Raw genomic sequence first — 13,637 nt, 5'->3', positions numbered from 1 at the left:
TCGCTCACATCTGAGAGAGCCAACTGTGTATGTACCTAGAAATCTGAGGATGTGCTTGGGGCATGTCCCTGCACTGGAAGCAGGAGAAGACGAGAGGATTAGGTGGAGGAGAGAGCAGGATTCCTGGAGAGAAGTGCAGGGTGTAGCTGGGGAGAATGGGATGTAGCTGAGAGGATATGATGAAAACCTGGAGGTGCCAGCTTGGTGGTGCTGCCAAGTGAGGACATAGGCCAGACCACAGAGACCCTTGCTGCCTTATTCTGAGTGCTATGGGAATCCACTGTTGGAGGAAAGTGGTTTGGTCACATATTCTTTTTATTTTTTTGAAATAGCGATCGAGAGAGCAGGAGCAGGGGAGTAGAGGGAGAGGTAGAAGAAGGCTCCCCGCTGATCAGGAAGCCCGATGCGGGGCTCAATCCCAGGACCCCGGGATCATGACCTGAGCAGAAGGCAGACGCTTACCTGACTGAGCCACCCAGGTGCCGCCACAAACTCTTTTAAAAATGGCATATGGGGATGGTCAGCAAGACAAGGAAGGGATCTTGAAAGGGGTGCTGTAGCCAGCTAGGTGAAAAAGGAAGGGTATAATCCTGAGTTTGCTAGCAGTTAGTTTGAAAGACGGATAAATCTGAGCCATCTACAGAGAGGCCTTGTTTTTATATTTACTTGTTTTTCTATGTTCTTAATACTTACCCAAAACTTTCTGCCTTAAGTGTAAAGCTCTTCTAACACTATCATGTGCATCAGTTAATGTGCTAGTTCTACTTTCTTATGGAGATAACCCACTGGGAAACACCCGTTTTTCTGCCACAGCATAGACATTTCCTGGATTCTCAGTTCTGTATTTTCCTCTTCCTTTTCTTGCTTTCTCATTTTGGTGGAGCCCGTTTTCTAGCAGCTTTCTGAGCTTGCATATCTTGTCTTTATTTCTACCCTTAATGGAAATGGAATTTTAGGTTGGTAATCATTCCGCTGTGTTTTTGTTTTTTGTTGCTGGAAGTTTTACAAATCATCTCTGCCCATGGTGTTCTTAAATTTCTCAACAACATGCTTGATGCATTGGTCTCCCTCCCCTGTTACTCACCCAAATTGTGCTGAGCACGTAGTAGTGCTTTTTCCCCTAGTGTTACTGCTGTGTGACCAACTACCCCAAACATACATAGTAGCTTAAATTTGGGAAGGATTTGGCTGGGCAGTTTCCTCTTGGGATTTTTCATATAGTTGCAGTCAGGTATTAGCAGGGTGCTGCAGTCACCGGAGGGCTTGACTAGGTTGGATGTCCAAGACAAGTTCATTCACATGGCTGGCAGGTGATGTTGCACTGTCGGCTGGGGGGACAGCAGGGGCTTTCAACCTGAGTGGCCAATATGTGACCTCACTATGTGGCTTGACTTACTCATAGCCAGGTGGCCTCAGGGTAGTGAAACTTCTTACATGGAATCTCAGGGCTCCAAGTGCAAGGGCCCTAGTGAGCAAAATGCAAGCCCAGCTTTGGAACTCATGCGGGCTAACTTTCATAGCACTATATTATATTACAAACATGTGGTTAGAGATGCAAGGGATGGGACACAGATACCATTTATCAATGGGGATGAGTGTTAAGATCATATTGTATAAGAGCATGTGAGATGGGAGATGTTGCAGGAATCTTTTGTTTTAGAGAGAGAGAAGATGCCGAGCAGGCTCCACGCCCAGCGCAGAGCCTATTGCAGGGCTCCATCTCACAACCCTGAGATCATGACCTAGGCTAAAATCAAGAGTTGGATGCTCAACTAGTCAACTAAGCCACCAGGGCACCCCAGCAGGAATCTTTGGAAAACAATCTGCCATGCTTTTTCAGTCTGGAAAATTATCCAACTCTGCTGGAGGTTTTGGAAATTATTTAATATATTCTTCACCTCCACTGTTTCCCTTTGGAACTCCTAATATTTAGATGTTTGACAACCTGGATTGATCCTCTAATTTTCTTTCTTTTTTTTTAAAAGATTTTATTTATTTGAGAGAGAGTGAGAGAGAGCACAGGCTGGGGGGGTGGGGAGGCAGAGGGAGAAGACTCCCTGCGAGTGGGAAGCCTGATGCGGGGCTCGATCCTAGGACCTTGGATCATGACCTGAGCTGAAGGCAGACACTTAACTGACTGAGCCACCCACGTGCCCCGATCCTCTAATTTTCTTCTCTCCTTTATTTTTTCTATCTTTATTTTTTAACCTCCTACCCTAAAACTTCCCTATTTTATCTTCCTATTCTAGTGACTTTTAAAATCTGTTGCCGTATTTTTTATTCCTGAGTCTTTTTTCTTAATGTTTCTTATTTATTGAATCCTGTCCATTTGTTTATTCAGTATATATTTTTGGAATGTTTACTCTGTGCTAGGCATTATTCCAGGCGCTGGGGATATGGCAACAAACAAATTTCAGCCCTCACAGGGCTTGTATTTTAGTGGGGAGATATGGAATAAACAAGATAAGTAGGCAAATTGTTTGGTATGCTAATTGGTGGTAAGCAATGAGGAAAATAAGGGAGGGAAAGAGTGTCAGATGGTTCTTGTTTCATGGGTACAACATCCTACCTCTGTGAGGACATGTTTTTGTCAAAATCCTTTTCCACACCTTGCACCATCTCCATTTCTCAAAATTTCCTTTTTTGGTGTGTTTTGTTGTCTTTCTTCATAGAGGCTTTCCTCAAATGTCTAGCTCATGTTCATGATGGGGCTCTGAGGAGCCTGTTGGAAGCTGTGTCGAGGGTCACAGCCTGCCAGCTGATAGGCTCCTCCACTTATCCACTGGGTCTCAGATGCCAATGTTTGCAGGTCTTTTGGGGGCCATTTGCTCCAGAGAAATCCTCTTCTTACTGCCCAAAGCTGTATGGCTGAGTGGGAGAAGCAGGACTGGGCTCCTCCACGAGTGTAAGGCTTTTACTCATACCCCATTTTCAGTGGCCCTCAGCTGTGTCTGGTTCCTGAGTTCACACCTGCTCTGACTCAGTTGTTAGATGTGACAAGACAACTTACTGGTGACTGATAAGAGCAATCTTAGGAAATGTGAAGAGAAAAGGCTGGTGGCAGAGTTTTCTTTTTTTCGGGGAAGGGATCTATCATCCTACTGCTTATTCAAAGGTCTTCCATTTTCCGCACCTTCCTTGGGTTTGTTAGCAAGAATGGTCTCTTTTCTTGATGGCTTCACCCCAGTATATGGGTTTCAGCTTTCCTCTGGCTTGCTAAGTTGGTTATCCCTCCTTACATCACAATCTCTAGAATTTTGTTGATCTCTTAGTTTCCTGGTACCTCCTCTCCCGTTCTTAAACTGTGAGTTTTTATGATTATATTTTATTTATTTATTTATTTTGAAGATTTTATTTATTTGACAGAGAGAGACACAGTGAGAGAGAGGGAACACAAGCAGGGGGAGTGGGAGAGAGAGAAGCAGGCTTCCCGCTGAGCAGGGAGCCCGATGTGGGGCTTGATGCGGGGCTCGATCCCAGGACCCTAGGATCATGACCTGAGCCGAAGGCAGGCGCTTAACGACTGAGCCACCCAGGCGCCCCTTTATTATTATTTTTTTAAGATTTTATTTATTTGAGAGAGAGAGAGAGACAGCGAGAGCAGGAACACAAGCAGGGGGAGTGGGAGAGGGAGAAGCAGGCTCCCGAGCAGGGAACCCCGATGCGGGGCTCGATCCCAGGACCCCGGGATCATGACCTGAGCCGAAGGCAGACGCTTAACAACTGAGCCATGCAGGTGCCCCTATCTTTTATTACTTTATGTAAGTAGAGCTTGGATGGGAAATGGAAGCCAATGCCTGTGCTCAGTCTGACATGTTTAACTGGAAATTTCCCCCTTAAAAAACCCAAAACTCTGCCACCAGTGTTTTGTCTTCACATTTCCTAAGATTCTTCTTATCAGTCACCAATAAGTTGTCCTGCCACATCTAATCATCAATTCTCGGACCTCATTTTACAATCCCTTCAAAACCTCTACACAGACCACCGTGTCTTCACTTGGCTTCCCTGACTCCACATTCCTCTGGTTTTTCTCCCGTTTCTCTTGCCACACCTCTTCTGAACTGGAAACTATTGGTGCCACAGGGCTCATCCTGAAAATCTTTTCTTTGGAATACTCATTCTCTAGTTGATCTTGTCCAATCTTATGTTTTCAAACATCACCTAAAAATAGGTAACTCTTAAATTCCTCTCTCTAGCCTGTCCTCTCTCGAACACCAGCCCACTCCAACGTACCTACTTGCATGTCTAATGATCATCTCTGTCTTAAAGTATCCCCAATCTAAGCTGAAATCTTCCCCAACACCTTCTCTACTTTTGTAAATGACACCATCCTATGCCTAGTCGTTCATGCCAAAAACTTCAGAGTCTTTTGTATCCAGTTCATTGAACAAGCTGGAATTGGTAGGGAGCATTATTTTCTCCCGTGACTGTCTCTAGAAACTCTTATCTGTGAACTCTCAGACGGATTTTTACAATTTTTTCCTTTCCAAGATACTAAAAAAACCCCAAATTGTTATTTTGCTCATAAAAAGCCCAGTACAGTAAAATACCAAAACTCGAACTGTGCTCCAGTTGGAACCTCTTTCCTCCCTTGGCTTTGCCAGACTCAGGGTTTGAGAGGTCCACGTAGGCTGGAGCCCTAGTTCCCACCTAATTCGTTGAGTTCAGAGACAAACTTCCCATGTTTCCTACTCCCAGGGAAGTACGGATTGGTGAATCTGGGGGGACGGACGGGGTAAAGTGTGCTCGGCTGCTCTGAGGACGCTTTCTGCGACCTGCAGCCTGGTGGGCGTCCTCCCCTCCGCACTCGCTGCCCGGTGCATGTGGGGCAGCCCAGTGGCCGGGAGGCTGCGGCTGGCCAGAGCCTGCGAGATCTGTCCGATTTAGCGCGGGATCAGCGCTGCGCTCTCGATGGCACATGTCAGGGTGTCTTGGAAGGCTGGTATTTGACATCATCTTACTGCTGGGTCCCCGTCTGCGGCTTCTGAACGAGGACGGGAAGCGGCGAGCGGCCTTTACTGGCCATCTCCAATCCCGGCGTTAGGGACGGGCGCACCACACTCCCCCGGAGCACCCGCAGCCTGCGGGCCCCCCGGCCCCAGTGCCCCCCGTGTCCGTGTGGGCACCGCTTCCTGCGCCAGGGCTCCCAGCTCGCCCCTCAGCCCGGGTCCCCGCTGCCCCCGCCCCCGCCGTCCCTTTCAAGCTCGGCCTCTGTCTCCGCCTTTCTCTCTTCCCTTCGCGGTCAAGACCTCTCACGTTCCAGTTATCCTGGGCCCCCAAACTCCGGGCACCCCTGCGAGCGGCTGAGACTGTCCCTGAGCGGCCCTCCCGGCCCCGGGGCCGCGGGGGCGCGGCCTCCCGAGGAGCCTCTCCTGTCGGCTTCCCCTCAGGTCCCCGCCACCGTCCCTCCTCCTCCGAGGAAGCTTCCCCCCTCACTGCCCAGCAGCGCCCCCACCGGCAGGCTACCGTCTTCCCCTCGCGCACTCACCTCCAGCCACCCGGCCTCCGCCAGGGCACAGGCTCGCCCCCGCCCGAGCCTCGCCCCCGCCCGAGCCTCCCCCCCCGCAGCGGCCCTGCCCGCCGGCCCCGGGCGCGCCGCCGGCCGCCTCCGCGCGTCGCCTGACGCCGCCCCGGCGTGACTGCAGGCCCCGCCCCTGGCCACGGTCCCGCCCAGTCCTCGCCCCCAGCCCGGCCCCGCCCCGCTCAGGCCCCGCCCAGGCCACGCCCTCATCGCGCTGGGCCGTCCGGCTCTCGACCACTGAGGCGGCCGAGCGCGCCCTGGGCCCACCTTCGCGGCGTTCTGATTGGCTGCAGGAGCATCGGCCCACCGCGCCCCGCGGGGTCCGCCGAGGCGAGCGGGCGGGGACCGCCGAGGCGAGCGCGCGGGGACCCGGGTCTGGGGCCAGAGCCCCGAGCCGTGGCGCGGGCGGCGTGCGGCGCGGTAGCGGTCATGACGGAGGGCACGTGAGTCCCCGCGTCCCGGGACCCCCGAGAAGGGAGGGCGCGTCGGGGGCGCCCGGAGCTCTTCCTCTGAGCTGCGTGCGACGGCGCCTGCCCGTGGGCTGGAGGAAGGGAGCGCGGCGGCCGCGGGGACGGGTGGGCCGGCGGCTCAGCCGAGCGCCCTCGCTGCCAGGTGCCTGCGTCGCCGAGGGGGCCCCTACAAGACGGAGCCCGCCACCGACCTCAGCCGCTGGCGCCTGCGCAGCGAGCGGGGCAGGCAGACGTGGACGTACCTGGCGGGGGAGGAGGACCCCGGCCGCGGGCAGACGGCGCTGGAGGCGCACTCCCTGGGACTGGACCCCGTAAGTGCGGCGCGGGGACCCGGCGCGGGGTGCCGAGGGCGGGAGGGAGCTTGCGTCAAGCGGCCGTGACCTCGCTAAGTGATGCGTGCGAACCCGCTGTGGTCTCCGAAGCGGAGTTCTCGGGCCGGTGCCCTCCCTGCGAGGAGTGTGCGCTGGAGGGGCTTCGCGCGGGGCCCGCCGCGGCGCGCACCCCACACGCGTGGGCGCCTGTGAGAGGGTGTGAAGAAGGTTGCAAGTAGGTGAGGGGACCCGGAGAACGTAGAACCTTCCTTCTCTTTGTTGAGCGGTACTTGCAGACTTTAGAGGGAACCGCGTGAAACCGACAAGTAACTCGGCTTCATTGCTGTGGCGTGGGCGGTCGGCGATGCGGGCTCCTGGCCTGGCCTCCGACCCCTGGGCTCCCCTCTCTTCTCTCCTTGGCAGGGGAGTTACTTCAGGGACCTGCCCAGAGCCGACACAGCCCGTGGAGGGGCTCTGAACGGGATGATGTTTTACGTGGGGCTGCAGGCTGAGGATGGGCACTGGGCGGGTGATTATGGCGGCCCACTCTTCCTCCTGCCAGGTAGGTGGCTGCTGCCCCGGCTTGTCGGTGAGGCCAGCCTGGGGCATCGTTGAGGCCCTGGCCAGGCCTGGCTCAGGCCCAGTTCAGGCCCGTGGTGAATGACGTGTGAATAGGCAGGTGAAAACCCGGGAGCTTGTTTGTGAAAGGTCTCTGGAGGGTTGCCCCGTGCCTGTGTCGTCCTGGTGTTGGTGCTGGGGGATGGGAGCCCGGTGTTCTCAAAAGGGAAGCCGGGGGTGCTCTTGTGGGGGCAGGGGAGGGGCGGCTCTTGAGTCCCAGTACAGAGAGGCAGACGCACTCCAGGTGGAGGACCTAGCCTCTGTAAAGATGTCAGAGATGGGCAGGTGATGGGTGGGGTCTTTTTTTTTTTTAAGATTTTATTTATTTATTTGACAGAGAGAGAGACAGCGAGAGCAGGAACACAAGCAGGGGGAGTGGGAGAGGGAGAAGCAGGCTCCCAAAGAGCAGGGAGCCCGATGTGGGACTCGATCCCAGGACCGCCGGGATCATGACCTGAGCCGAAGGCAGACGCTTAAAGACTGAGCCACCCAGGCGCCCCCATGCTTTTTATATTGCTGAAAAATATGGTGTTCTGTGGATATACCATTATGTGTTTATTTGTTAATCTGCTTATGGACATTTGAGTTGTTTCCAGTTTTGACTATTGAAAATACTGCTACACAGATTTTAATGCAGTTTTTCATATGCGTGTTATTTAGCTTGTGTTAATATCTTGGGTTCCAATGCCTGAATCACAGGGTAGATGAATATATAACTTTTTTTTTTTAAAGATTTTATTTATTTATTTGAGAGAGAGAGAATGAGAGACAGAGAGCACGAGAGGGAGGAGGGTCAGAGGGAGAAGCAGACCCCCGCTGAGCAGGGAGCCCGATGTGGGACTCGATCCCAGGACTCCAGGATCATGACCTGAGCCGAAGGCAGACGCTTAACGACTGAGCCACCCAGGCGCCCAAGATTTTATTTTTAAGTAATCTCTACGACCCAATGTGGGGCTCAAACCCACAACTCCAAGATCAGAGTTGCATGCTCTACCAACTGACTGAGCCAGCCAGGCGCCCGGATGGGTGGGATCTTTACGTCTTCTTTGGGCAGCTTGCATGTATGAACTTAACCTTGAAGGGGTGGCTGAGGGAGCTCAGGCAGGGAACCTGCAGGTTCAGTTGGTGAGTCCTAGGAGGATGGCATTTGGGCCTCCTGGGTACTGAACTGGTTTGGCTAGCTAAAACCATTATGTTCTGAGAATGTTTCACTAAATACTCAGCTGTGTAAGGTGAGAAATTCCCTTCTATGAATTTATGTAGAAGGACTCTTTTCTCCTAGTGGGAGGAGCTTTGGGAATCCATCATGCTTTTGTCTCCCCTGGGCTGTACAGCATTGTATCTTCTTGTTCAGGGACCTATGGGCCTGTCCTTAAGGGGCTCTTTCTTCCCTTTGGCCTCACCTGGAGCCTATTTAGACTATTGTCAGAGATCCTCATAGGGAGGCAGTGACACTGCATTTGCCTGCTCCGGGCAAGGTGACAGGACTTCACTGAGTCTCCAGCACCTCCCCGGTGACATGGGGATGATGAGAATCAGGCTAAGTCATACATGCACAACACCGGGGACAGCGGCATTGTTTCGTGCTTGCTGCTGCAGCTCTGGACCCCGCCTGCTGGGCTTCCTCCCCGGTGCAGGCTGCAGGCTGGGGCTTTCCCTTCCCCATTTTGAACTCTGGATAGACCGTCTTCCTCAGGTTGACACTGGTCTGTTCAGAGGTACTGCACAGGGTTTTTCCATGGCTGGCCGAGCTTTGACTGGTCTTTCCTTTTCCTGCTTTAATTTGGAAAATGCTCCTGGGGGCCATGATTCTGTATAGATAGTTCCCCATTGAGTGTGGTTCATGTGGCATTGACTATTCCCATGGGTCTTTATGGGAAGGCAGTGACATGGCATTGGCCTGCTCTGAACCTGGGCAAGGTGGTAGGACCTCACTGTGCCTTGGCTGCCTCATATGTGATGTGGGGAATCGGATTTGGTCATATGTGCACATATATGCATCACTGTGGTGAGCCCTGACTCTGTTGTCCAAACCCCTGGGCTCTAGCCCCTGCCCCACGACTTGGGGTCTGTGCCTCAGTTTTCTTGCCTGTAAAATGGGAAGACACTGGCTCTGTTTCTTGCCCATGTGTGTTTCTTTGTCTTGACAGCATCATGACTATAATGAAAAGAGATGGGCTTGAGTTGGGATGATTTTTTTCTGTGAACCTCTGCAGCATCTCCAAACCTAGCTGCCCTTCTTCCAGGGTGTGTCTCTGTGTGAGTGTGTCTTCCAGGGTTTCTGATGCCTCTGAGCCAGAGTCAGGCATGTGTCCATGGTGCGTTTTGGCTGGGGCCTACCCCAAGACACACACACCCCTCACCTCCCTTGCAGGGCACCACAGGCATGCGGCTGGGGGAGGAAGGGGTTGGGGTTGGGGATGGCCTGTGAGCAACATGTTCAGGAGGGCTAGGCTGGGAAGTTTCTTTTTTGTGGATAATATTTATTGGCCGTTGGCCATCTCCCCCATTTGCAAAGTGATATTTGCTAGGAAAAAACCTATAAAACAGAAAAACATAAGTCATAAATCTTATCCTATCCAGGGGAGAGCCATTTGGTGTTTCTTTTCCAGCAGGTGTGGACAGTACTGAGGGAGCCTAGAGTGGCTGGGAGGGCTTTGCACACCCCATGTTGTTGCTGTTCCCTGGGGCCCCACTCCCAAAGTCCCTGACGAGGCTGGGAGGAATAGCCTTCTCAGGCTCGTTTCCGTGAAAACGAGACCACTGGGTCAGCTCCCTGTAGGGTGGGAGGAAAGAGACCCGGGCTTAGCTGTGCTGAGTGCCTGCTCCCAGTGAGGAACATCTTTTCTGCCACATAGGCCTCCTGATCACGTGCTATGTGGCCCAGATCCCTTTGCCAGCGGGATATAGAGAAGAGATGGTGCGGTACCTGCGGTCAGTGCAGCTCCCGGATGGCGGCTGGGGCCTGTGAGTCGTTTTGTTGCTGCACATATGTACATGCATGTGCACACATGTTCTTATGTAGGACATACGCCTGTCAAGAGTAGGGTGAGTGGAGCTACTATGGACCTGGGGTGGGTGGGAGGAGAACGTGGTAGGAGGGAGACTGGCTGGGTGCTGTGTACCAGCTGGACCCTGGTGTCCTGGGGTTCTCAGGATAGGTGGCCGCACACTCTGGGCCTTGGTTTTACAGCTTGTGTTGTACCTGGGCTTTATGACTCACACCCCACGGAAAGCCATCTGGCTGTTATCACTAAGGCAGAAGGAAGTTCTTGACTCTGGGATGGATGGCAGCAGGTGGAGCCAGGGGGGCCAGGTGCCCCTCCCCAATTCTCAGTGTGCCTTTCTGACACATAGCTCACTCTGGGAGCAGGGCCTTCCCTCAGGGGGGTCAACTGCCTGCCCACCCTGGTCATGGGCTCTGGTACCTCTTGTTCTATACCGAGGGCTGGGGTTCCTCCTAGCGAGCTGAATCCACGCCAGAGGGGTTCTCCATCAGAATTCCTGGAGGACATCCCAGCCTCTGTTTGCCCCTTGACGGGGGCTGTGGGCCTCAATTTGTCACCTCTAGAGCTTGTTCTGTGCACTGTAGTGATGAAGGAGCCTGAGTTGGGTCACAGCCTGGGACTGATGTTGATTCAGGTGTGGGAAGTAAGAGGAGGCAGGCAGGTCCTGCACAGGCAGTTTTGGAACTGATCAGTTATGGGAGGTACATGGATTCTTATTGGAGAATGGCAGTTCTGGGTGTTTCTTACGTTGTCATGTTATGTCAGTGAAAGATATTTTAGCATTTTTTATTTTTCTCAGGAAATTTCGCAGAAAGTCTTGCTTAATTTCTTAGAAGTAACGAAATATGGCATTCTCTTATCCTATCTCCTACTCCCCAAGGCATGTGGAGGACAAGTCCACGGTGTTTGGGACTGCACTCAACTATGTGTCTCTGAGAATTCTGGGTGTCGGGCCTGACGATCCTGACTTGGTCCGAGCCCGGAACATTCTTCACAAGAAAGGTACTCCTTGCACAGCATGTCCTGGGTGCTCCTTCCTGCAGGTAGAGGCTGTGAATGTCTCTCTTGGGGCTAGACTCACTTATTCTGGTGAAGCCGCTGGTTCCACCCAGCAGCTGTGCTGTTGGGCTCTGGAGCCTACTTCTCACCTGGGGTTGGAGGATCCTTAGCACTGTTTTCAGTTCGTGCAAGAAGGGGGGGCGCATATGATTCCTGAGGAGCTGATCTTTACAGTAAGGCAGACGATACGGGACTTCTCTTTTCCGTAGGTGGTGCTGCGGTCATCCCTTCCTGGGGGAAGTTCTGGCTGGCTGTCCTGAACGTGTACAGCTGGGAGGGCCTCAACACTCTGTTCCCGGAGATGTGGTATGCTTGCCCTTCTGTGATTTGTGCCTGGGCTGCCGGTGCCTTCCTGAGTGGGCTGGCGGGCCCTGGGTCACTCGCTGCCTGTTACGCAGATGAGGGGGCGGTCCGTTCTGTGGTGTGAGGCCGCATTAGGCTCCTGGTGGAGGCCCTGCTTGGCTGAGTCCTGCAGACCCCAGTTGGGTAGGAAGGAGGGAGGCACTGTGGGCTTGGGCCGTGTGGCAGGTGAGTGGGGCCCCGCCAGGCTGGGAGAACCGCTGGTGTGGGGAGTGTGAAGCTCTGGCATTGTTGCCGAAGGCTGTGCTGTGTCTTGTCATTGTGGATGTTTTGAGCCTCTGTGGAAGCAGAAACAAGAAGGCAGTAGGCCGTGCAGCTCTTGCCAGCCTCAGCACTGGGGTGTGCTGTGCTTTTCTCTGTTCCTTATCTTTCTGCCGGTGAATGAGAAAGTTAATCCCAGACATCATTCGTCAACTGTGAGCACTTCGGTGTGTATCTTTGAAAGAGAAGAATTTCCTTGTTAATAGAATCACAATGCTGTTTAAATACTCAGCAGGATCAACGCTAATTCCTTATTGTGTGATACTTCTAACCAGTGTCTTAGCACTTTGGGCATCTCCCCAGAAAACATGCATATGCATGTAAATCCCCCAGTGTCACCTTCAGGAGGTGAGACTCCTGGTCGAGCTTGGGTAGAGCCCCTGCTGGCTCCCTGGAGCCCTGTCAGCAATGTCGTGGCCCCCCAGGGAGCTGTCAGGGAGGTTGGGGGGCTGTTGTGTTAGACGACCTCGGTGGAGGTCGTATTAGGTGAAGGGTTCTGATGCCAGGGTTGAGGGACCAACCTCTGCAGCCTTGAGGGGTGGTGACGGGGGCAGAGGGTGGTGAGGTGAAGTGGTGGGAGGGGCGCTTGGGAGGAGGCGGGGAGGTGTTCTGGGGCCATCCCTGTGTTCCTCACTGGCAGCTTGCCAGGGGCACCGTGGACCTGTCCGGTGTGTAAGGAGTGGGCAGCGGAAGACACTGAGCAGGTGCCAGGAGGGTGTGTCAGGGCGCTGTTGTCTGTGCCCTTACATGGTGGTCCTGGCAGTCAGTGCTGGTCCGTGAGGGCACAGCTGGTCTTTCCTGGAGTGCTTTTGGAGGGGTGTGTTAGAGGGTGAAAGTGTGCTCAGGGCTCAGGATCTCTGGTCTCCCTCCAGCTGCAGAGAAGCTGTGAAATATGCCCTTTAAAGTGAGTGGGAGAGCCCTGGAGAGTGAGTGTAGTGGCCTGAGGCCAGAGTTGGTGGGAGTGGTGGGTACCTGCCCAGCTCATGACTGGCCTGCCCGTGCCCCTCACACATGAGGACAGGAGGCTTGAAGGCAAAGTGGGAAAATAACCCCAGGTACCCATCCACCCGGGAAGCTGGTGGAGCCGTGTATGCTAAGGTCTGGCTAAATGTCTGGGCAAAAACGTGTTGGCGGAGATAACCCTCAAAGCCTCAGTCCTTGAGATGTGCCAATTCTGAAGGGTCTTAGATAGATTTTTTATTTTGGAATAGTTTTCAATTTCCAGAAAATTTGCAAAGATAGTCCAGAATGTTCCCGTAGACCCTTCACCTTGTTTCTCCATTGTTAACATTTTACGTTACTGTGGCACCTGTGTCCCAGCTGAGAAACCCACAGACAGTCCTGGAAGTTTAGAAGTCAAGCCTCCTGGCTTTAGAAGTGTTGCAGCTGAACCAGGGGGCGTGGTTGTCACTCGTGAGGCCTGTGCCCGTCGCACCCCCAGGAGCGTGGCTGCCGCGTGCTGGTGGCCATGCCAGCTGGGGCTGGGGCTGCGCGGGTGGTGCTGGCAGGGCCGGGCCCTCCCGCTGACGTGCCATTCCGCAGGCTGTTTCCTGACTGGGTCCCTGCCCACCCCTCCACGCTCTGGTGCCACTGCCGACAGGTCTACCTACCCATGAGCTACTGCTATGCCACCCGGCTGAGCGCCAAGGAGGACCCGCTGGTCCGGAGCCTCCGCCAGGTAAGGACTCCTGGGCAGGGACCCCCAGGCTGGGGGGTCGCCCTCGGGTCCGACTCTGCGTGCCTGCTGGCCTGGGACTGTGCAGGGCTGAGTTCCGAGTCGTGAGGGCGGAGCCTTCCCGGATCCTAAGTGACTGCCCAGAGGGGCTTGTGCGGTGGGACGGGCTCAGGGCCCTGGGAGCAGAGTCCCCGCGGGGAAGCAGGTCCCGAGAGGAGGCTCGGGTGCAGGATGCTCATTGGGGTGTGTGCTTGGGGGGAAGCAGGTCCCGAGAGGAGGCTCGGGTGCAGGATGCTCATTGGGGTGTGTGCTTGGGGGGAAGCAGGTCCCGAGAGGAGGCTCGGGTGCAGGATG

General features: G+C 54.2%; 1 protein-coding gene across 1 annotated transcript in view; it reads left to right on the top strand.

Annotated features, from left to right (window-relative positions):
* Positions 1-5,896: 5,896 nt before the first annotated feature.
* Positions 5,897-13,637, top strand: part of LSS (lanosterol synthase) — a 24,067-nt gene continuing 16,326 nt past the window's right edge. The window contains exons 1-7 of the mRNA XM_081820924.1: positions 5,897-5,964; positions 6,134-6,302; positions 6,726-6,864; positions 9,779-9,887; positions 10,809-10,930; positions 11,197-11,293; positions 13,151-13,387. Coding sequence (XP_081677050.1) covers positions 5,951-5,964; positions 6,134-6,302; positions 6,726-6,864; positions 9,779-9,887; positions 10,809-10,930; positions 11,197-11,293; positions 13,151-13,387 — 887 coding nt within the window. The 5' untranslated portion in view covers positions 5,897-5,950. The remainder of the gene's footprint in view (positions 5,965-6,133; positions 6,303-6,725; positions 6,865-9,778; positions 9,888-10,808; positions 10,931-11,196; positions 11,294-13,150; positions 13,388-13,637) is intronic.

This window comes from Leptonychotes weddellii, chromosome 1 (genome assembly GCF_054177405.1).
Source record: "Leptonychotes weddellii isolate Sample4059 chromosome 1, ASM5417740v2, whole genome shotgun sequence".
Taxonomy (NCBI): domain Eukaryota; kingdom Metazoa; phylum Chordata; class Mammalia; order Carnivora; family Phocidae; genus Leptonychotes; species Leptonychotes weddellii.
The sequence above is the reverse complement of the archived record's forward strand: the minus strand, read 5'-3'. Positions and strand labels throughout refer to the sequence as shown.